The following is a 24,109-nucleotide window of genomic DNA, read 5'->3' on the forward strand; positions in this document are numbered from 1 at the left end:
AATGACAGTATTGTCTTCTGGAGACAATGAATGTGAAAATCAGCTGAAAGTTAAACAAAAAGTACAGAATCAGTATTTCCACAAGAAAAAGCAAGCTTAATGGTGCAGTGGGCTTTGGTGCAATTATGGCAGTATAAACAGCAGAATGAACTCACAGTCGGTTGGGTCCAGCCCGCTTTCCCACTCAAACTCATCCAGTTCCCCTCCGTCCTATAGCTCCCACCCCACATGGTTTTTGTACATGCAGGTGCTATGATTCTCAGCATAACCTTCTGGAGTAGTGTCAGTCTTAAGAGAATGGCTTCTTCCTTTTTTTACCAGGTGAATAGCTAGTTTCATTCCAACCCATTTTTTGCATTCAGTATCAGTTACATTAAAATTAGCAACAGCTCCATCCTGAGGCCTGGAGGTGAAAGTGCTGAGGGAGTTGGCTACGCATTTCAGAGTTAAATCAATGTAACCACATCATATTCTGGCAGCTGGCTGTGGGCAGGTTGAGTCCCTTGCTGATATCCTGGTACTCCCTAGGATACCAACTGGCAGCACCAGCATTTCACAAGCATCCTGCTGCTATGGCTGATGCTGGCCTTGGGATTGTGCTATAAATGGATCTGCCTCACCTTTTACACTAAAAGCATTTTGGACATTTCAGCCAAGAGACCTGGGCTGGGTTGGGATCTAGCCATTGTAACCAAGCCTAGTTGAGCGGTACATTTTTCTCAAACCAATGGTTCCAGTGGAAGGGGGGGCAAGGAGAGAATATGCTTTTTCTGAACAAGAAAATATAGGTCATATTCAGTCAAGAGGTTAAAGATGATAGGGAATATTCATACTCAGTTGTCATAAAGGAAATGCACATTTTTTGGAAATCAGATTTTCCAGTGAAGATGACAGCTTTTAGTGAAGTGTTAACAGAAAAAAAATGTCCATTTACTATCAACCACAAGTATACACAATTTTTTTTCTTTTTGTATTTGCCTTTCATGGAAAACATTCTGTTTTTCAGTAGGGGAAGTCTTGCTCTTCTGGGTTTTGTTTTCAAAACAGTTATACAACAAGATATGTGCATTTTGATTGAGCAGCCAGCTTGTAGCCAAATCCTCATATGGTGGCTTCGGCATTTAGCTCCATTCAGTATGCTGACAATCTTGGTCAAAAACTTCAGCTGCACAGAATGTATTAAGTGTGAAGTGATGTTTTCAGTCATGGCTTCAGTTCTTATGGAATCCTAGGTCACAATATAACTGCCTTCTGCTGAACTGAAATTTGGATTCCTTTTTTTAAAAATGGAAGATGCTAAATCATGTAACTATGAAATGATACATACCATTGTGCGTGTCTTAATAAATGTTATGTGCTGTGCTACAGGGCGGGGACAATGCTTTTCCTCCCTCCTCTATTTTATCACCACAACAATCTTATGAGGTAGGTTGGGGCGAGAGTGTGGCTGGCCCAAGGTGACATGGTGAACTTCCTGAGTGGTAATTTGAATCCAGATCTTCCTGGTCATAGCCCATCACTAATGGCTGCTATATAATACTAGCTCTTGTTGACGCATATTTCAACCTTTTTACAGTTAGCTTTTACAGAGGGGTCATCTGCTGAGGCTGGAGGGTGAGAGATTCAAAACAGATAAAAGGAAGTATTTCTTCACACAACGCATAGTTAAATTGTGGAATTCCGTGTCCAAGGATGTGGTAATGGTGCCAACTTGGAAGGCTTTAAGAAGGGAGTGGATGTGTTCGTGGAGGAGAGGGCTATTCATGGCTACCAGTCAAAATGATACATACCTATTCTTTCTTGTATCAGAGAAGCATGCCTATTATATTAGGTGCTATGGAACACAGGCAGGATGGTGCTGCTGCAGTCGTCTTGTTTGGGGGCTTCCTAGAGGCACCTGGTTGGTCACTGTGCGAACAGACTGCTGGACCTGATGGGCCTTCATCTGATCCAGCATGGCCTTTCTTATGTTCTTATGTCCAGCTAAAAAGTCTGAGAGGTGCCAGTTTATGTATCAGGTGAATTTACAGTTCCTCCAACTTAGTTGGCTTCTACATGGAAATGGGGTTTTGTGGTTTCCCTGTTGCTGGCGTGACTGCAGATAAAGCACAACACCAATGGGGCTTCCACATGTCAGGTTCCTCTGCAGTGTCCACCTACCCCTCCCCTGGGGCGCCAGGGCTTTTGCAACTAACTGGTTGTTTTGCAACAGTGTACACAAAACCTTTGGTTAAAAAGAGGCATGATGTCTCTCTACCTGATATTTTAGCTACATTTTCTGGAGGTTTGGACACGGGACTTTTATCCCGGCTAGCCTAACCCGCTTTCATTTAAATCACTGTCTCAAAATGAAAAAGAGCCTCAATGAGACACCACAGAGAGATGAATTGTTGACTGACCTATTTTGTTCCGGGGAGGGGGGGTATCTGGTGTTGACAGATAAAGATGATTTGTTTACATTGGGTTATAGTGACTTGTGGAGTGACATGTGGAGTGTACAGTGAATTCAATTAGCTAGGTTTTGTGTGTGCGTGTGTGTGTATCTTTACAAACTTCCAGAGTTATAATGGAGTGATCAGATCCAACACAGACTGGAACACTTGATGAAATCTTGTCAGGTCTTTCTAACATCAGAATACTTTTAGCAATGCTAAGGTTTGCCAGATCCAACTTGATTTTTGCATTGCCTCCACTCAAGCAGAAGTCTATCAGACTGATTCCCTTCCCACCCTCCATGCAGCACAGAGAGGATGTTCTGCAGATTCAGGACCCAGTCCACCATGCATCCAAGTAATACCTGTGTTCTTCTTTGTCTAGAAGGCAGTGATATGCAGCAATGTCTTTCTCCAGCTGCGTCTTGAGGGACAGCAGAGTTTCGCGGTCCCTCTGCTGCTGCTCGGTTTCTGCCCGGATTTCTCCTACTTCTGCCTCCAGCTTGGTAATGACAGAGCCTAAATTCTGAAGCTCTATGTCATGCCAGTGCTTCGTGTCATAAAGGGAGTTTTCCAGGCCTCTCTTCTGCAATGATAAGAAAATGACACGCTCTGAACCGGCTCACTGCTGGCTGTTTTTGCACAAGTGTTGTTGGACATGTGCACTTAAAAAAAGTTTTATTTAATTGAAGACAACACATACAAAACACACACTAAAACCTACGATACAAAACAATACACCACACAAACAGGATGTCAGACCTTCCAAAATGTGCCATAGAACCGCCACTCTCAACCACAACAATTAGGTTATTAAAAATGTCTATATTAAAAGACCTTGTTATAATTGGCTCTGATATTCCTGAATAAGAATAAACTATACTACATGTGCACTTTTTTTGAGCTTCTGCTATATTCTGCATGAAATAAGGTTTTTATCCCAAGCAAGGGGTCCGCCTGGCACATATTACAGGCACTACAGCAGCATGAGAAGACCGTACCACGTGATCTCCTGACTATATGCCGAGCAGAAGCATCTGACTATTGCTGCCATCACACTCACAGAGTTTTCTGCAATGAGGGAAGGTGGTTTCTGTTCATGTACCGCTTCTGCATTGTCCTGCTTTTTCTTGGGTCAAATCATTCCATTATCTGGTGACGAATGCCCTGAAAGGCATTCTGAACTTGCAAACTTTGTACCCCACCAAGCTTCTGAACCTTGTGCATCCATTATCGTAGACCGAAAAGGGGTTGTAGACATAAACCAGGTCACCGATATTTTTTTAAAGGAGAGCTACTTCTAGTAAATATAAGTATCCGGAGCTACGGAATCATTTAAATATATTAAGTTTGCTTCTTCCTACCTACCCCCAGCAAAAGGCAGGACTGGTTCCAATTCCATTTGCACAGACAGAGGCAGCAGGTCAAATGACTGTGCCTTCCCCAGTCTTTGAGTCTTGCGAGAGCATTCTCTCTTGATCTTTTCCTGGATCTCCTAGGGGCTGCTCAAGCTACTTTTCAACCCGCCACTGAACTACCTGCTGGAGACCCCTGCCATAAGTCAGTATTTTGCTTCCTAGCTAGAGCTGCAAAATTATGCGATCTTACACCAACTCATCATGCTGGTTGACACATTTCCCCTGGGAACTTCAGGGAGTTTCATAAGTGGTACTGAATGCTGTGAGAAGCATGTGTGCAGATCCTTGTGTCCGTGCCTGAGCATTGGAAGGAATTTAAAGGGCATCTCATTCATTTCAGTGGAAGAAGTCTAAGCCCTTGCTCTCACTGAAATCAATAGGACTCAAAAAGAGCTTTATTTTTCCTGGGTGTGTGCCTTTACAAATACTATCTTCAGTGCTGAAAAGTTTGATTAGTCTGTGCATCCAGCATTAAAACAGACACATCTAACCTTTTACTTTCCCAACACTGAGTCTCACAGGCATGTACATCCTGGTAAGAGTTTGACCAAGCAATCCATCTTGAAAATGATGACTTTACACCAGTCAGTAAATACCGGTTCTCATTACTTACCAGCGTTCTCAGGGATTCGGTCTCAGCTTGCAGGCTTTGTATTTTGCAAGCTGTTTCATGAAACTCTGCCCGCAGGGACTCAATCAGATCCTCTTCTTGGGTTCGCACAGTTGGTGCTGCTTCTGTGGGTTGCTGTCAACATATAATAGTGTCACACAAAAAACACTGGTTTTCATTTGCCATTTGGTTGTACAACAGACGAGTGGAAAGTTGAAGTCTTAGCGGATTTTACGCTCTCAAATTTCTCACTGTTAATGTAAAGAAATTTGATCCTGGAATGGAAATGGTACTTGCAGAAAATGGTACAAAAAGTTACCCCGTGAGGTAATGTTACAAAAAAACAAACAAAAAAAACAAAAACAAAAAACCAATTCTAGAAGCAAAAAGTTATGTAACACCTTTTTAATAGGATCAACCAAAATACCACAGAATGGAGTTCAATCAGCATTAAAAAAAAAACAGTATAAAAACAAACACAAAAAGAGACTTCCGGGTCGGGCGACCCCCCCGCTGCAAGCGCGAAGCCGCGCTCCCACTGTTCGCTGCCGCAGGGCATGTAAACAGCCCCGTAAGAAATCGGCAAGCGGCACCCCTCGGCGCAAGAGGGGATGCAGAGTCGGGTGCCGGTGCTGGAACCGCCATCGGAGTGATAGCCACCGAGAAATCGGCGGCGGTTGCTCTGGCGGACTCCAGCGAAGAGCCGGCGCCATCTTAAAGGGACGGCAGGAAAGAGCGAGGTGGGACCCGATTTTTTCTTTCAATTTTGGACTACAAATAAGTTTCTATTTTTATAATCACTAACTTGGGGTGTGTAGCACTATTTCATTTTACAAGAGACAATTCTGAATCATCTATAATTCAGTTACGCTCTGTTACTGTGTTTTTTGGCTTTTTGCCAGCTTGGTGACGCACTCTGAAAAGAAAAGTATTCTGCCAAGGAAGATTTCTGATTTAAAAGAAAGAGGTTGGAGAATAATCAAGTGACATGGCATAGAACATTTTAGTGGTCATAGTGATTGTTTCTCCAAACTGTTTTTCTCCATCTGAATAAACTTTATAATGATCTAAAATGAAACCTTTGCCCCCCCCCCCACTCCTCCTTGGATTACAAATGCCAGCTGTTTTCTTCCAGTTTATCAATGGCTGAGAAGCATATTAAGGACATTCTAAAGGATACAAAGTTGGTGGTACAGCCTCCTATTAGACGGTCTTCTGTAACTCAAATAACTCAGACACCTAAGCTGACAACTTCTCCAATAGCATCCACATCTATTACAACCAAGATGCCTTTAAAAACTAAACCTGAAGCAAAACCTGAAGTGACTCTGAACTCTGTGTTTGAACTGTTAACTAAAACTCATCAGGATGTCACAGAAATGAAGCAGGAATTATCCCAGAATACAGTAACCATAGCCCAGAACTCAGCTGCAATAGCTGCTCTTCAGGATACAATCTCATCCTTGGCTGTCAGACAAGATAAGGTTGAAACCAAGCTTAAAAAAAATTCACAGGAGACCAAAGAAATCAAGAAGAAGGTGGATACCTTGGAGATTTCGATAACATCTGCAGTTGACAGACAAGAGATGCAAAATGACCAAATGGCGATGATGGAGCTTAAGATAAAAGAATCCTCTTTACGTATACGTGGCTTGAGAGAGAAAATTGAGGAACGGGACTTACGTGGATATCTGACAGTCCTTTTGGCTGACTTCCTACAAGAATCTGAAGAGGTTATCGCAGGGATGATAGTGACAGCTTACAGAATAAATTCAGCATATGCGACAAAGAATAAAGTACCTAGGGATTGCCTGCTTCAACTGTTTTCTAGAAGTCACAGAGACTTAATACTTAACACTCACTATAAGACACCATTGAAGATTGGGGATGAGTCTCTGAGATTGATGAAAGAAATACCTGCAAGACTGCTGAGGAAAAGGAAGGATTTCATGGAGATTGCTCAATGTCTAAGGCTCAGTGGAATACAATTTCGATGGGAATTCCCACAGGGTCTTTCTTTTACTTTTAAGGCTAAAAGGTTTAAGTTCACTGAAGTGGATAAGGCAGACCAGTTTTTAAGAAGATATGACACTGAACTGGTTAAACCTTCTAAAGCAGCTAAACAAGTTCCAACCAGAGAATCCACAGAAGAAGAAAAGGCATCTGAAGCTTCTGGAGGTGGAGATATACCAACAGTTCCATCAGAGGACTCTCCAAATGATGATACAGAAGAATGAACAGAAGAAGGGGGGTGGGGGGTGGCAGTAGTAGGTGGTAAGCATGTTAAAATTGATTATGGAAATATGGGTTCTAACTGAAATTTGATATGTTACAGGTTCTATCTTGGAATGTGAATGGATTGAATTCTCCCAATAAGAGGAGGAAAATATTTCATCATTTACGGAAAACTAACACTAGTATTATTTGTTTACAGGAAACGCATATACTCCCAAGAGATGCATATAGGTTGGAACAGACAAGGTTGGGTACCCTATTCACAGCATGTAATGATAGCAAGAAAACCAATGGTATAGCCATGTATATACCTGCTTCACTCCAACCAAAAGTTATTTACCAAGACACGGAGGGAAGGGTTTTGATGTTGGAAGTATTATGTGATTTTCAAAAGATATTGCTTGTGGGAATATATGCATCTAATATAAATCAAAAGTTATTTTATGAAAAATTAACAGTATTATTAGCTGAATATGCTACTGAAAAAATGATATGGATGGGGGATTTTAATGGTGTCAAGGTACCTAAGATTGATAGATCTGGGGAAAAGAAAAAAGCAACTAATGAAGGAAAATTACCAGAGATTTTTGATATTCTTGTAGATCAGTGGGATATGTTTGATGTCTGGAGGTTGATGCATGGTAATAAAAAGGGATATACTTTTTTTCACAGAGACATCTTACATATTCCAGGATAGATATGATATGGATCTCAAAGGGTCTGGTAGAGAAATCAGAAAACTCAGAGATTTTGCCCAGGGTGTTGTCAGACCATAATGCGGTTTTAGTTAAAATTAAAATGGGAAATAGAGGTTATAAGCCCTGGAGAATTAACGATTTTCTTTTAAAAAATAATAAAATAGTTGATAAATTGAAGGTGGAAATAAGTAACTATTTTAAAGAAAATATAGATAAAGGTACCACTAAAGACATAGTTTGGGATGCTGGCAAGGCAGTAATTAGGGGAATTTTAATTCAACAAAATACTAGATATTATAGGGAAAGGGAGAAAAGGAAAAAATGTATATTAGAGGAAATAAAACAAGCGGAACGATATTTAGGTAGATTGCAAGATAAAGGAGCCAAACAAGAACAGAATAAGATTAGAAATTGGCAACACCAATATGAATTTTTAATTGCCGAAGAGATAGAAAGAAAAGTTTTGTATAACAAACAAAGATTTTTTGAACATGCTAATAAACCGGGTAAAATGTTAGCTTGGCAACTTAAACAAAAAGAAAAAAAAGTACCAATAATCCAAATTAGAAGGAACGGCAAGATAACAAGAGTTAAAGAGGATATAGTTGATACATTTGTAAAATTTTATACAGATTTATATAAAAAAAATTTAGTCTCCGAGGCGGAGATGGAAGCTTATCTTACCAAATGGGACTGGGGAAAAATAACACAGGACCATAAAGAATTGTTAGATTCCCCAATATCTAAGGATGAATTGGAACAAGCAATTAAAAAAAGTAAACTGAATAAATCTCCCGGACCAGATGGTTTTACAGCATATTATTATAAAATATTTAAAGAACAACTAAGTCCCTATTTATTGGAAGTGATGAATCTTGGGCTGAAAAAAGGTATTATTCCCCAGACATGGAACCAAGCAAACATAGCATTGATACCAAAGGTTAACTCTGATTTATTGGAAGTTAAAAATTACAGACCAATTTCACTATTAAACATTGATTATAAACTATATATAGCAATTTTAGCTAATAGATTGAAAAGAGTATTGAATCAATTAATACATGATGATCAGGCTGGATTTCTACCAGGAAGGTTAATTAGTCAGAACGTAAGGGTGGTAATAGATCTTTTAGAATATGCGGAGCAAGACACAACACCAATAGCTTTAATATTTTTGGATGCTGAAAAAGCTTTCGATAATGTTAATTGGCAGTTTATGATTAAGATATTGGATTTCATGGATTTTGGCGAAAGTTTTAAAACTGCTATAAAAGCCATATATACACATCAAACAGCTAACTTGATTGTAAATGGACTATTATCACCAAAGATTGAAATTCAAAGGGGAACGAGACAGGGCTGTCCTCTTTCCCCTTTACTTTTTATTTTAGTTTTAGAGATTTTACTGAATAATCTTAGAAAGTCTAATGATGTAGTAGGGCTACGAATTGGGAGAAATCATTATAAACTTAAGGCATATGCTGATGATTTAGTATGTTTTTTGACTGATCCGACTGAACAATTTGATAGATTTAATAAAATTTTGGAGGTTTATGGAAAGCTTTCAGGTTTTAAAATTAATAAAGCAAAAACTAAAATATTGGTTAAAAATATGACTCTTGCACAGCAACAAATATTACTTAAAAAGACGGGACTCAGTATTGAAAACAAAGTCAAATATTTGGGCATATGGATATCGAATAATAATCTTAATTTATTTCAGGATAATTATGCAATTCAATGGCAACAAATTAAAAAAGATTTGATAAGTTGGGGAAAACTACCCCTATCACTTTGGGGAAGAATATCAGTAATTAAAATGATGGTTTTACCCAAAATGCTTTTTTTGTTTCAAAATTTACCAATAGTGACAGGTGCACAGATATTTGAAAACTGGAAAAAAGATATTACCGTATATACTCGCGTATAAGCCGAGTTTTTCAGCCCAAAAAAAGGGCTGAAAAAGCCGGCCTCGGCTTATACGCGGGTCAATACGGTAGAGGGGGGAGGGAGGAGGGAGGGTGGAACTTACTGCCGCCATCTTTTCTCTGCCGGGAGAGGCTTCCAGAGCCTCCCTGCGGCCGCGGGGAGGGCGCTCGGCCGCCCCCGCCGCCTTCTCCCGGCCGGGAGAGGCCTCCAGAGCCTCCCTGCGGCCCCGGGGAGGGCGCTCGGCCGCCCCCGCCGCCTTCTCCCGGCCGGGAGAGGCCTCTAGAGCCTCCCTGCGGCCGCGGGGAGGGCGCTCGGCCGCCCCCGCCGCCTTCTCCCGGCCGGGAGAGGCCTCTAGAGACTCCCTGCGGCCGCGGGGCGGGCGCTCGGCCGCCCCCGCCGCCTTCTCCCGGACGGGAGAGGCCTCTAGAGCCTCCCTGCGGCCGCGGAGGGCGCTCGGCCGCCCCCGCCGCCTTCTCCCGGACGGGAGAGGCTTCCAGAGCCTCCCTGCGGCCCCGGGGAGGGCGCTCGGCCGCCCCCGCCGCCTTCTCCCGGCACCTCGGCTTATACGCGGGTCGGCTTATACACGGGTATATACGGTATGGGATTTCTTTGGGGTAAAGAAAGACATAGGATAGCATATAATAATCTAATAGAATTAAAGGAAACGGGAGGACTGGGATTACCGGACTTAAAAATGTACTATCAAGCGGCATGTTTCACCTGGATTAAGGATTGGATTCTATTGGAGAATCCAAAGTTACTAGAATTAGAAGGCTATAAGCTTCGATTTGGGTGGCATGCTTATTTATGGTATGAGAAACAGAAAGTGAACAAAGAATTTAACTTACATATAATTAGGAAAAATTTATTACAAATATGGAATAAGTATAAAGATGTTTTAGAAAGTAAAACTCCCGGGTGGTTAAATCCAATAGAAGCATTCATGAGAAGAGGTGCACATTTAAATTTGGATTGCGAAAATTATAGAGAAATGTTAGATTATAGAGATGGGGAATGGATATTGAAAACACGTGAACAACTTCAAATAAAAGACTGGTTTATGTACTACAAGTTAAAAGATGTTTTTATTAAAGACAATAGGTTGGGTTTCAATTGTACCAAATCTAACTTTGAGACAATACTTTTAAAGGGTAATAAAGGTTTGATCGGAAGGATTTATAAAATACTTATAGAATTGAATTTAGAACAGGAAAGGATCAAACCGGTTATGTTGAAATGGATGAGAGATTTAGGTTATAATATTGATTTGGAAATTTGGGAAAAGTTATGGAAAAATGAATTTAGGTTTACTATTTCAAATGAAATAAGGGAAAACTTATATAAAATGTTTTACAGATGGTACATAACTCCGGTCTTATTAAGCAAAATGAAGAAAGATGATAAAGCGCTTTGTTGGAAATGTGGCACTGAGATAGGTACATTTATGCATACCTGGTGGTTTTGTGAAAAAACTAGGAGATTTTGGCAATTTGTTATAAACGAGACCAATAACTTGATTAAAGTTAAAATTAAGAGAGATCCCGCTTTTTGTTTATTGGGTATACCACAAAAAGATTTGGATAAAGGTGACAGAGTCATATGTCAATATAGTTTTGCAGCAGCAAGGATTGCTATTGCTAAAAATGGAAGCAAACAAATAAACCTTCAGTTAAAGAGTGGAGAGAAAAATTATGGATGTATATGCGGATGGCCAAAATTACAGTATCTTTACATGGTAAAGACATGGATGAATTTAAAATTACATGGTCAAAGGCCGCTGCATATTGGGATAAATTGGCAAAAACAGAATTTAAAAATATAGTTAACGAATTATAGTACATTGTGATTTTAATTAATGTAAAATAATGTGATTTTTCTTTATTGTCAAGACACTCCATCGGAAGTCCATGGGTGATGGGCACTATGGTGGGGGGTGGGAGTTTGAATTAGGGCATAATATATATCTTTAGATGAATAACAATGTATTAATGGAATTGTACGCTCTATAATTGTATGTATTATTTTCTTTTTCTTTTTTTATGTATTTTATATATTTTTTTCTTTTTTTCCCTTTTTTTTCTGATTTATTATAAAAAACCAATAAAAATTTATTAAAAAAAAAACACAAAAAGAGAAGTGAGAAGATATTTCAGGGCATGGTAGAGAAGCTCTTAGTGAGCAATCCTGAAGGGTGGGGGGCGAAGCTGCTGAGCAGGCGGCGTGATCCCTATGCCGGCGTAAGTGCCACTTGCGACGGCTAAGTGGGCATGGACACAGGGGCACTTACACCGGTGCAGGGGAGCCACACAGCAGCGCGAGGCTCAGGTGCTGGCTCTGCCTCACCAGCAGCGTTTTTCCTGCGCAAGGCCTCATGCCGGCATCGATGGGGGCGTTCCTAGGGCACAGCTGACAGCCTTTCAGCCCGGGAACGGCCCTTTTTGCAGGGGCCATTACAACTGCAAAAAGGCAGACGTAGCCCTGTGGAATTCTATGGAGAGTTCCCTGGTATTTCTTTGGAAAATGTATTTTTGGCTTGCTGCACCGCCTCCGGACACCCTTTTAGGATGGGGCTGTGAGTCTGGAGGGTCTTAAAATGGAGTACACAATGCAGGGAGGGACTGTGGCCAGTGGATTAGCATCTGCTTGGCATGCAGAAGGTCCCAGGTTCAATTCCCAGCATCTCTAGTTTAAAAGGACCAGGCAGTAGGTGATGTGAAAGACCTTTGCCTGAGACCCTAGAGAGCCGTTGCCGATCTGAGTAGACAATACTGACATTGATGGACCAAGGGTCTGATTTAGTAGAAGCAGCTTCATGTGTTCATGTGTCACAGACCTAATTGGAGAAGGATACAGAAAAAACTAGTGGGACAAGGGAACAAAAAAAAAAGTGGTACACTGAATGGGCAGTCACAGCTTCTTTTGGACAGATCACAGCGGGTAGCTGTGTTAGTCTGTCACTAGCAGTAGAAAAGAGTAGGAGTCCAGTAGCACCTTAAAGACTAACAAAATTTCTTCTTTTGCATAGTTTCAGTTGCTCTTATCTTGTTTCATGCTTACCTTGCTGTGGAGCAAAGCTCCAGTCTCAGCACGGTTCCGCTCAATATCTTTCTCCCAATGAATTCGAATTTTCTCCAATACATTATCAAGGCCAGAATCAAGCTCTTCCAGTGGTGATACAGCAAGCTGATTGTACAGCATCTTGACATCCTGAAAAACCATGCAGGCAAGAAGTGCAGCATTCAATGAAATTCTGTGGGGACTTGCTGCCCCCTTTTTTCCGTGCATGCATTATAGCAGTGAAACGGTTCTATTAAAATTTTAAATGTGCCAATTAATCAGTGTACTGCTATAATGCTGTAGCAATCACGGATTAAAAAAACAACAACTCATGAAACCCTCTGGTGGCGCAGCAGGGAAAAAATGCTGGAAAAAAGGGGCCAGCAAAGGGCTGACATAGGGTTGCCAACCTTCAGGTACTAGCTGGAGATCGCCCACTATTACAACTGATCTCCAGCCGATTGAGATCAGTTCACCAGGAGAAAATGGCCGCGTTGGCAATTGGACTCTATGGCATTGAAGTCCCTCCCCTCCCTAACCTCCTCAGGCTCCACCCCAAAAACCTCCTGCTGGTGGCAAAGAGGGACCTGGCAACCCTAGGCTGACAGCAGGAAAATGGCACCACTGTGGGTAGGGCCTTTGCAGGGCAGGACAGTGCATGTACCTTTCCTACCAGATGACATGCTAACATTCTTCGACTGTGTTCTTTCCAAAAAAGATTGGGGTAAAGCAAGGTTGGTAAAGGCTCTTTGCTATAGTGCCTTTAGAAAAAAGCAGAGACTTCATAATTTTGACCGAATGAATTTTTCAGATGCTTGGAAGTCCCTACACTAGCATTTGATTGCACAGGTGGGTAAAAAGGAAAGCAAGGAGTAACCAAAGTCATTTTATTATTGATGTCTACCTACTGTTACGTCAAGATCTTCCCAGTAAGTTATACTTATCAAATGCCAAATAACAAATGTTAACCACAACATTCTGGAAAATAAAAGGAGAAAGCCTCTTGAAATAGTTTGCTTTCATGCAGAAAGCTGAATCAGTGGAGTGCCTAAAAAGAGAGTCTAGCTACAGGTTGTTCCTCAGCTCGGCTTTACCTCTTCATGATTCGTTGACAGTAATGTCAGTTCTTCTTTCATGTTTTCGATCTGATTCTCCAGGTCCATTTTAGTCAAATTAGCGTCATCAATCACTTTGTAGAGGGAGTTGATTTCATCTTCCATTGCCTTCCTAAATGGTTGTTCATTTTCATACCTGCAAAGGAAATGGACAATATATCCAACACAGTGCTCAGTCTTTGAGCAGATACATTTATCACCCACTGAAGTCACAGCTTGACCTCACTGGTGTGTGTTCCGTGAGCCAATCCCCCTCACTAGCACTGGCCCCTTTACTATTCCCAGTAGACTCTCACTGTTCCCTGACATGTCAGTATAGACGTAAACTAGGAGTAACTTGCCCATTTTTTAAAGCTAACAACAATTTTTTTAATTTCCCAATTAATAAAAATAAATATGATACAACCAGCAATACTTATACCATACCCACCTAACAATACCAGTACAAGAGTCCATATGGTTCCTTTTTCTTATTCAGTCCTTCCTTCTATCAGTTTTCCCATTTTCCAAATCCAAGCTTACATCAAGTTCAACATTTCCTTTCTTAACCATTTCCATAGGCAAGTTCTTATTCCAAAAGTAAATAAAACAAGTTTCCGACAGTGAGCAAAAACTCTCTGTGCATATTTCTTATTATCTTGTTTCAGCATTGATATTTTTTCTATAATCGCAGTAAACAATATTTTATGCAGCCAGATCTCTAGACTTGATAGAATATGCTGCTTCCAGTTTTTACCAATTATTTTTCTAACTGCCACGCTAAATGCCATAAATTCTTGAGTAACTGTTCTATAACCCAAGTCAATGGTATCAAAAGGATGATTTCCCCCTGTGATATCGCTTTCTGTATGTTATTCCAATAGTCTTTTATAATGCTACCATACCACCACATATGGAGATAAGAGTTACCTGTCTTTAATGTCTTCAGCACAGGCTTGAATATTTTCTGTCTGTAACATGAGTCGGGCATTTTCAAGGACTGCATCCCCAACCTAGAACAGTTCAAGTAATCAAATATAAAGAACATCATGCAACCTCGTTCTAGACTTGGACTGGGCAATGGATTTGAACATCTTGGGTCAGCTGGGTGTTATTCCTTGGCAGTTTACATACATTAACCAATGGCTGCATGGAGGACATTTTAAATTGCTTCCCATAGGCAGCATGGAGAAAACAATAGAATGTGCATGGTGAGCATACAAATGATCATGTGAGGAGCTGCTGCCATAGGGAACAAGATGAAAGTATCCTTCATGCAGTCCCTGTCTTATTTATTGACCATGGAACACAAGGGACATTCATCAGGTTCCCAGAAAATCTCTTATTCCGGCAACAACTTGAGCCAGACCAGCCTAGCTTCAGCAAAGATGCTATATCACGTGCATTTCAGCCATACATTGGGCTATCAGCATCGGTCCTTGTAAGCATGCTTGCTGCCCTATATAGTATGAATTGTATGCATGTGGATATAATGCACTGAGATGGCAAAAACAAACAAACCCCAGTTATACTAGAATATCCAATGAAGTTGATTTGTGGTAAGTTTGGTATTGACAAAATAAAGGACTTTCACACTATAAGTAATCAGCTTATGGATTTCACTCCCCCAAGATGTGACAATAGCTTTAAACAAGATTAGTGAATTGCTGGAGGCCTATCGTTGTTTATTAATCATGACAGTTGGGACTTCTGCATACAGAAGCTCCATGCGGCTTAAGACCAGATGCTGGTGACTAGGATATTGTCATTTCCTGTACCATTTTATAGTCCTACAAATAGTCCCAGATGTGAGAGGCACTGAATTGTGGATCTACATTTTGTCTGCACTCCATCACTGTCAGCAGCATCTGGAGACTCTGCTGGTGATGGCTTTTGAAGTCTGAGAACTCCACAGTTAATTAGCAAGAAATCCATTTTGGGATTTCTGATCAACAGGTGTCTAGAGCATAGCATGCCAGTTTCAGTGGGAGCCGAAAGATCATGTAGATTTTCGTACTGTTGAAATTTTTTTGTATTTTCTTGGAGCCGTAATGAAATCAGTGGGTTCCCAAACTGTGCACCTGTGGCAAAATGAATACCACATCTGACACAAAACAACAAAAACTTCACCTTCAGGAACAAGCTACACTTGCACCACATTTCACACATGATGGTGTTTACAATGAAATTCTTTTTAAAAGCCTTTTAAAGCGCATTCCTGAAGGGGGGAGGTGAATGCTCTTAGGAGCCGGCGTGACTTCTACGCTGGCGTCTGCGCCACTTGCATCGCGCAAACTGGCATGGATGCCGTCATTGGGGCACTTATGCCCCAATGGACGACGGTGGCAGCACGGTCCTCAGCCGCCAGCGTGTCCTTCCACCAGAGTTCTCCCGGTGCATGTCCCCTCACCGGCGTCCCGGGAGGCATTTTGGGGCGGAGCTGCAGTTAGGCAGCTTCCTAACCCCTTTCGCGCTGGGAACGCTCCCAACACAACGGTGTTGCTGCGCCACCATTTTTGGTGACTGAGTCGGGCATTTTCCATTTTTGGTGGCGCAGGTTGCTATTTGCAATGGGGCCTTTCTCCCCATTTTCGGTTTTTCTAAATTTAAAACCCCTTTTCCCCCCATGGCGGCTGTGAAACCTCTGTGGAGGTGCCGTGGCAGTGCCACAGCCACGCTGTCCCTGCCTGCTACGGGTTTCAGGAATGGGCTGTTAATGTAGTGTTTCTGAATCTTTGGGTCTGGATCTGAAAGTATATTTCAGAATCTCATTATTAAACAGTTCTCATGAAAGAAAATGCACCCTCAGCTGTGGGGAATGGCTTTTAAAAAAAAGAACTGCAAGTATGGAAAAACAACTCCCCACCAGGGCTTTTTCGGCATGGGGGTGGCGTTGGCATGAGCCCTTTCGTCCCCCTGCTGTGGTGTTCAGAACCCAAATGGGCTCTCTTTTTATTTTTTAAAATCCATTTTACACAACCGCTATGTGGCTGCAAGGAACAAAGAAGCACGTCTTGTTTGGCCCTTAGAAGGGTGTAACTCTGTTTAAGGCGACGCTGCACCGGTCTCTCTCTCTCAGCCTAACCAATCCCTGAGTTCTTTTAAGGAAAGGCAGGATAAAATGTGGTGGATTGATTGGAAGAGAAGCAGGGTGGTGGACAAGTCATAAGAACGTAAAAGCCTGCTGGATCAGCCCAGTGGCCCATCTAGTCCAGCATCCTGTTTCACATGGCATCCAACCACTTGCCCCGGAGAACCAAACAAACAGGGCATAGAGGCCATTTGACATGGGTTGACATTTGCTATGTTCCAGTCATCTGGCACTGAGGATGATATTAGCGACAAGTTATATACACTTGTTATTACATCAATGATTTCACATTTGAGTTCTTTAAGAACCCTTGAGTGTATGCCATCTGAATCCGCAGGCTTATTGGTTTTCAGTTTGCCTAGTAGTCCTAGAACTTCATCTCTAATCATCTCAATTTGATCCAGTTTTTCTAATAGTCACTGAGAACTAAGCACATTTTATTTTTTGTTGGATTGTGGTCATAATTGTTACATTTTTATTTATCTTGACTTTTCCCCAACAAGGCTTTGCAGTAAATGCTATCAGGATTTTTTTTTTGGGGGGGGGGAGTATTAAATTTATGATTCATCTGAGAATATTTTTTCACTTTTCTGCAAGCAAAAATAATGACCCCTTTTCAATATCTGCTTCATCAGTGCAACCACTTTAAAAAACTGAAGGCTTAAGTACTTATATTAAGGAATTTTCTCATCTCAAGCACTGCTTTCTTGATCTTAAATTGGAAGAAGGGCTTCTGTTCCTATTTCTTACACCTTGTTCTCAGGTTTTTAAATATGTGCCATGTTTTAATTTGTTTTTCCAGCTGTGTGGAGCAGTCTGGTTTAGAGATGTACAATTTCTAGAAATTTTGGAGCCATAGCACATTTCACTCATTCTAAAGAGGAGGAAATGTTTCATGGAAGTTTTTCCCCCCAGAGCTTCCCAAAATGTCCCATTTTTTTTTGAGTGGAAAAATTGAAAACAAAGTCTCCAGACTTTTTTCATACTATACATTTTGTGTGAATAAAACCTCAACTTTAAAGATACTTCACTTATTCCAAAAGAAAAAAATAAAGTTTCACATTAGTTTTTTCACTGTTTTCCAAAAATTTCCATCTGAAAACTGGAAACAAAATAGTCTTCAGAATTTCTTGCTACACAGTTTGAATGTGTAAAACTTAATATTTTAAAGCATTTCACTCATTTCAAAGAAACATATTTCTCAGGAGGTTTTTTTTTTTTAATTGTTTCCCCAATTTCCCATTTTTTTACTTTGGAAAAATTGAAAAAAGTCCTCAGGAAAACAAAGGGTCCCCCCCCCAATTGTTGTTTTTCCCAGGCCACATGCACAGTCCTGTTAACTGTCAGGTTTTAAAAACTGGTCTCTTTGGGCTGCTTTGTGTAGGTCAAATTTCCTACAAAAAAGTCAACTCTCACGTGCAGACATGTATGTTTTGCTATGTACAGTCTTTTGTTTGGCCCATGTTCACTTCTAGTGTTCTCAATGTGTTTCTTTCACACCATTTTAATGTCAATGTTATGCTGTATACCAATAATCTCTGACACTGTGGCGTGGCCTCCAACGTGTTTCCTGGTGCCCACTTTCTTCTTCCCCAAAGTACCTCTTCTCCAAAGCAAACAGACAATCCTACTAGAGTAGAAGGTGCTTCAGAAAAGCCCAGGAAGCATCATCTTAGTGTCTGCAGAGAGTCCCCATTTGGAAGCAGCTGTCCTCGTCCTAGGAGGTCACTTAGCTTGGAACCTCTATTATTGTTGTAATTAGCCCCAGCAACCCACGGCAGCCGTTTTGTGGCGGTGCCCACTAACTAGTCTCAATATTCCAAAAAGGCTCAACAAGGTGGGGAGACCATTTTATACGCCATGCCTTTTTATATGCACTTGGCACAAAAATTAACGTTAGACGTTAAAGGAATTTTAATGGGCAACATTTAGAATGAGGGAATAACAAAGGTGTGAAAATAATCTCGCAGTTTTTGGTTCACTCAAGGGAGGAGGGAAAATGAAATGAGGGTTTCTGAGTCGTTGACAGTGGAGTACACCACTATGCAGAACTTGCCCACAAAACAGCTGTGTACAATTGAAAATGTAGTACAGGCAATGCAAAAGAAAAAGTACCAAACACATTGGATTGCTGAAAGAAATCAAAGTTTGTGTGTGTGCATACACCCCTCCACCCCGATTTTATATCTTCATTTTCCATATGCCTACATCAAGATAGCTGAGGCACACTCCTCCTCCCCCCAAAATGGATTTGAAGACACACATCACACACACCTCCAATGGTTTGCTTCTAGCATGTGTAAGAAGTCCCACCTCTCGTTCTGCATGATTTACTGATTTAGGCACTCCTCTTCATAAAGCAAGCTCAAAGCAGTGACTCATGCAGAGATGTAACAGGCAGCCTTCTTTGAAGTCAGGCAATTCTGCTATATCATAGAATCATAGAGCTGGAAGGGATCACCAGGGTCATCTAGTCCAACCCCCTGCACAATGCAGGAAATTCACAGCTACCTCCCCCCACCCCCAGTGACCCCTACTACATGCCCAGAAGATGGCCAAGGTATCTGTATCTGAGGATGAGAGAGTATATGCCTCCACCAGGAACAAGTACATCTGCTGTGTGTCTATATCAGGAGTGAAATGATAGGTGAAACGTAACACACTGGAATAAAATTTTCTCAGTGCAAGTGCTTGCTCAACGAACACATGAAGTTGCCTTATACTAAGTCAGACTTGCGTGGTCTGTATTGTCTGAGTGGTCAGCTCAGGGCCAGACATGATGTTATGGCATTGTGCAATGCTCGAAGATTCACCCAAAACTCTGTGACAAAACAATAGTTTCGGGTGAACCCTATAGCATTGCACCAATGCAGTGAAGTCCCTTCCTGGTTTGAACCAGAAGTGATGTCACGGTGTTGGCGTGATGCCAATTCCCACCCACACACATTTTGCTCCTGCTGCTCCAACAGTAGAGGCCGGGGCAGGAAGTGGGATATCTTGCAAGCCTGGTACTGTCTCGGTCTGGCAGCATCTTGCTGGGGCTGAAGTGAAGGCCTTTCACATCACCTACTTCCTGATCCTTTCAAATGGAGATGCTGGGGATTGTACCTGTGACCCTTCTGCAAATAAAGCAGATGTTCCGCCATTGAGGCGTGGCCTAGGGTTGCCAACCTCCAGGTGGAGCTCCCAGAATTACAACTGGTCTCAGGACTACAGAGATCCGTTCCCCTGGAGAAATGTACTCTATGGCATTACTTCTAGGGTTGCCAAGCAACTGGAGTGAGATGAGGCGAGCCAGGTACTTACCATTGGGGAGGGAGCTTCCAGCGCAACCTGGAAGTGCCAGCATCACACCAGGGCAACACTCTAGCACATGCCCCAAAACTCTACAGAAGCCATTGAATTTTTGGGCCGGTGCTAGAGCGTCATCCCGGCACAATGCCAGCACTTCCGGGTTGTGCCAGAAGTGACGTCACCATATGGGGACAACAATCGCTCCCCCCATTTCCACCTGCTAACCAGCTGAGTGTCAGCAGGCAGCGGCCAAAATTGCCAGGAGTTTGCCCACCATAAGCGAGCATCTGGCAAGCCTAATTACCGGTATACCCCACTGAGCTCCCTCCCATACCCAAATTCTTTCCCCAAAACTCCAGGAATTTCCCAACCTGGAGTCGTCAATCCTAACATGGCCCGCCCCCAATTTAGAATACTTTTACCAATATTTTCTGTAGCAGCACAAAATTGGATTCTAAGGCCTGGTACCCATGCAGCAAAATGGGGTGGCATTAAGATGGCAGAGCGCTGCAGCGCTAGGGTTAACTGCTCCACTTCAGTCTGTAGATGACAGATTACATTGTTCAAATTGCCTCAGTATTAATAATTTACTATAAGTGGAAAACTAGCACAACATGTGAATGGCTGGGCTGGAATATTTCTCCCTGATGTGCTAATATTGTATTTGCAGGAAAAAATTTTTCATGGGCGGGGGTTCATTAAATAACAGCTCTCTCCCCTTACATTGTGAAGTGGTACAACCCATTTTACCACGTCAGAATTCTACCTCTTCTGCTGCATCTGAGGACCAGGAAGTAAAGTGGCACATGGTTTCAAGCTGCTGCTCTGGAGATCTTAAGGTTTGTAATCTTTTTGCTGATAGTGCTGTTAGGAGCTGAAGAAGAGGAGGAAATCAAATGAAGCTTTCTCTTATGACTGAATTACCATATCGGAGAGAGCAGTATTTGTTGATGTTTTTCACATGATTATCAAAGTAAAGGGCACAGATCTCTATAAAAAGGCTGGTCATTCAAACGTAGTTTGCTTTTCTACATTATTCTTATTATAATATAAAGTGTGTGAAGTCAAATATATAATCTATTGAAGTGTTCACAGGATTGGTCAGTAAACTCCAAAGTACTGGGGAGGGGGGAACTGCCAACTTGTAGGGGCTCTATTATATGAAATATCAGCATGTGAGGCCTCCTAGAGCTCTGTAGGTAAACAGGATTTACAATGATTTAGGATGTTTTAAAGAAACCATTAATCCACATCAAATTATCTTGCAAATGTCCCTACAGATTGAGTGGTTATTTTGAATTGTGCTTGCAAGAAATGGAGTGTTCTTTATTCTGCACGAATTGATCTGGAATAACCTAGGCCTACCTTACATGAGTGCTCAGGGATTTACCTTGGTATAATTGCCTCCTTTAAGTAATCCCAGATAATTCAACAGAGGAAGACAATACAGTGAGAACTAAGTAATTGGATTAGTCCATTAATGAAAAGAGACATTCTGTTCTTGGGCCTAGTACGGAGTTTGGACACGTTCCATAGCCTTTCTGAACTGAGCCCTGTTTTCCAAAGGTGATGTTGGGTTTAGTTTATTGGTAGCTGCATGTACGCTGTGGCTTTTGCATGCATTGGAGTTTGTTCGCGAAAACCAAACATTTGAGACAGATGTGACTTTTGTGTGGGAAATCATGTGAACTCCTACACTATATGAGTACGTGTGCACAAATTTTTCCATGTATACCTGCCACCAGCCAGCGTTTCACCCATGCATACACACAAGGTAAACTGTGAATATGATCTCATCATACATAGCTAGGTTTCAGAAGACTGCCTTCACAGAAATAACTACCGGTATCATGTAAGAAATATGTCTTGCATAAAATTGACCTTGCTATTAAACCCAAACCCAAAAAAATACCAGGAAAAAGTGGTGCACATCCCTAGTTGGAGCCAACTGATAAACCCCCGTCTTCCTCCACGGTAACCTGATAGCCAGCATAGGAGCATTGCCTGTGCAAGCACAGACAATGGTCTTCTGTTTTTTGGGGGAAATTTCATCCTTAAAAAAAAAGTTTTTGTATTTTTCTACAAAAATCGGCAGTTGTGGCCATGTTGAGAATTAGATATAGTGGTGACATAAGCATCCGTGATGGCAACGGGCTCAGAAGACCTGCAAAAAGCTAGTGGGGGTAGTGGTTAAAGTGTCGGACTAAGATCTGAGAGACCTGCGTTCAAATCCCCATTCTGTCATAGAAGCTTGCTGGGTGACCTTGGGCCAGCCACAAGCTGTTGTTATGAAGATAAAGTGTAGGAGGGAAGAATAAAATTGTAAGCCACTTTGGGTTCCCATTATGGTGAAAAGCTGGATATAAACATCTAAATGAAGTGTGAGGTAAGGTTTCATACATCTAGTACCTCATCAACAACTGGATTAGTGTGGGGATATTAGTGCCCTCATCCTACGAATTAGCAACCCTTCCTAGTGGTACACAGGATCGCATCATAAACATTTAGTTTTACAGTCATTTCACCTCTTGTGCATGGATAAAAGTTGCATATAGTATTGTGCTGGGTTTTCACAATGTGTTTTAGATTTGTAAATGGGCCACAATGTTCCCAGCCATTTGGCGAGAACCCTTTTGTTTCTGTAGAAATGCAAGCTGATGATGTACATTTACCTTGCTTTTTAAAACTTAATTATGTGCAGAGAAATATATCTTTGTTGCAGCTTATTCTTGAAAAATAAACAGGGCTTTTCTAAAAATGCGATTCACAGAAAGAAGACTCAAATCTCACGCCGCTTGTTATAAACACTATCAAACTGGTAATGAGATAATGCTAGTGGATAAACGCACTCCATTACTGGCAGCATTGCTCTGAATAATTTTGCTCCTAATCATAACATAGCGAGCTCCTTGGCGCAGAGTGGTAAGCTGCAGTACTGCAGACAAAGCTCTGCTCACAACCAGAGTTCAATCCCAATGGAAGTCGGATTCAGGTAGCTGACTCAAGGTTGACTCAGCCTTCCAGCCTTCCCAGGTCGGTAAAATGAGAACCCAGCTTGCTGGGGGTAAAGTGAAGACTGGGGAAGGCAATGGCAAACCACCCCGTAAACGTAGTCTGCCTAGTTAACGTCGCAATGTGACGTCACCCCGTGGGTTAGTAGTGACCCAGAACTTGCACAGGGGACCACCTTTACCTTTTTAATCATAACAACTACTCCAAGGAGAAATAACTGATTATAATCGGGCCCGACGTGGGAGAACTTTTCCCTCTCCTGCCCATAAACCTCCTAAGGCAAATCTCTTCTGTAATACAAATTTTCCCACTGCGCACACTGTGGAATGATAATGCTAATTATAATGAAAATTAAATGTTAAAATGCCCCATGCAGGGTAGCCATACATTAGCATCAGGCTGTGTTTAATTGTCATATCGGAAAACTCTTTGTTTAACAATTCATTCATTTTTGTCTTCATCATCAAAAAAAAGGTCATACTCACTTGGTGGTAGATGGTTTCCCAGCTCTCTCTCAGGGCTCCCCAGTTATTAGCACTGGAAGACTTCTTGTTCAGGTAAAGGCGGATGCGGTCCTCAAGTTCCTGGTTCACCTGCTCTAAAGCTTTCACCTTATCAATGTAATCTACCAGGCACCCATTCAGGCTTTCGTGAGATAGGCCCCGTCCCCTTTCCAGCCCTTGGGGTAATGGCACTGTTGTACAGGAGCTACGGAGGCCTTGTAGGAAGACGCTGCTTATGCCCAGAGCTCTCCGGGACACCCGGGTGCCTAAGCTGCTCACGCCTCCAGTGGGCACAATGCCCACGTAGACCCCCGGGGGTGTCGACAAGCTCCCCCCACCACCAATACTAACTCTATGGCTGGTGGCCCCTGAGCTTTCTGCTGTGGAAGTAGAGGGCTGTTGTCCCAAAAAGGAAGCCCTGCGCCTTGGTAAGGGCATGCTGCCGCTCAGACCGTCTGCTTTCAATGTGTGGCTTTTCCCCTCGCTGCCCCTCGGCTGGCTCAGATCTGCAGAGCCAAGCAGGATTGGGGAAGGGAGGGGTGTTATTTGCGCTCCGTCCCAAGAGCTTCTGGGACATTTCTCATTGTCTTTGGCCGGCCACCATTGGCGTGTTTGTCGGGATGATTGTGTGGGGCTTTTCACTGGCTCAGCAATCTATTTCATGAGAAATCTGTCTGCTGCAAGTGCAGCACATGGAAAGGTCAATGCAGTGCGCAGCCACAATAGGGAAAAACAA

The 24,109-nt window shown here is 42.0% G+C and overlaps 1 protein-coding gene across 1 annotated transcript; it reads right to left on the bottom strand.

Annotated features, from left to right (window-relative positions):
• On the bottom strand, positions 1 to 23,910 carry BFSP2 (beaded filament structural protein 2). Its single transcript, XM_056857998.1, has 7 exons — positions 23,356 to 23,910; positions 14,404 to 14,486; positions 13,474 to 13,630; positions 12,380 to 12,529; positions 4,464 to 4,595; positions 2,798 to 3,018; positions 1 to 43 (listed from the first exon to the last, which is right to left on the bottom strand). The coding sequence occupies exons 1-7, from the start codon at positions 23,809 to 23,811 to the stop codon at positions 40 to 42; spliced, it is 1,203 nt and encodes a 400-aa protein (XP_056713976.1). The 5' UTR covers positions 23,812 to 23,910; the 3' UTR covers positions 1 to 39.
• Between the last annotated feature and the right edge of the window lie 199 nt (positions 23,911 to 24,109).

This window comes from Euleptes europaea, chromosome 11, assembly GCF_029931775.1.
Source record: "Euleptes europaea isolate rEulEur1 chromosome 11, rEulEur1.hap1, whole genome shotgun sequence".
Classification (NCBI taxonomy): Eukaryota; Metazoa; Chordata; class Lepidosauria; order Squamata; family Sphaerodactylidae; genus Euleptes; species Euleptes europaea.

Bases quoted from the DNA above. Each gene is read 5' to 3' on its own strand.
- BFSP2 (XM_056857998.1), bottom strand. From the start codon at position 23,811: ATGCCCTTACCAAGGCGCAGGGCTTCCTTTTTGGGACAACAGCCCTCT. The intron at 14,487-23,355 runs GTGAGTATGACC...GAACTGTTCTAG, and splicing joins GGGAAACCATCTACCACCAA to GTTGGGGATGCAGTCCTTGA. The intron at 13,631-14,403 runs GTAACTCTTATC...TTTCCTTTGCAG, and splicing joins GCTGAAGACATTAAAGACAG to GTATGAAAATGAACAACCAT.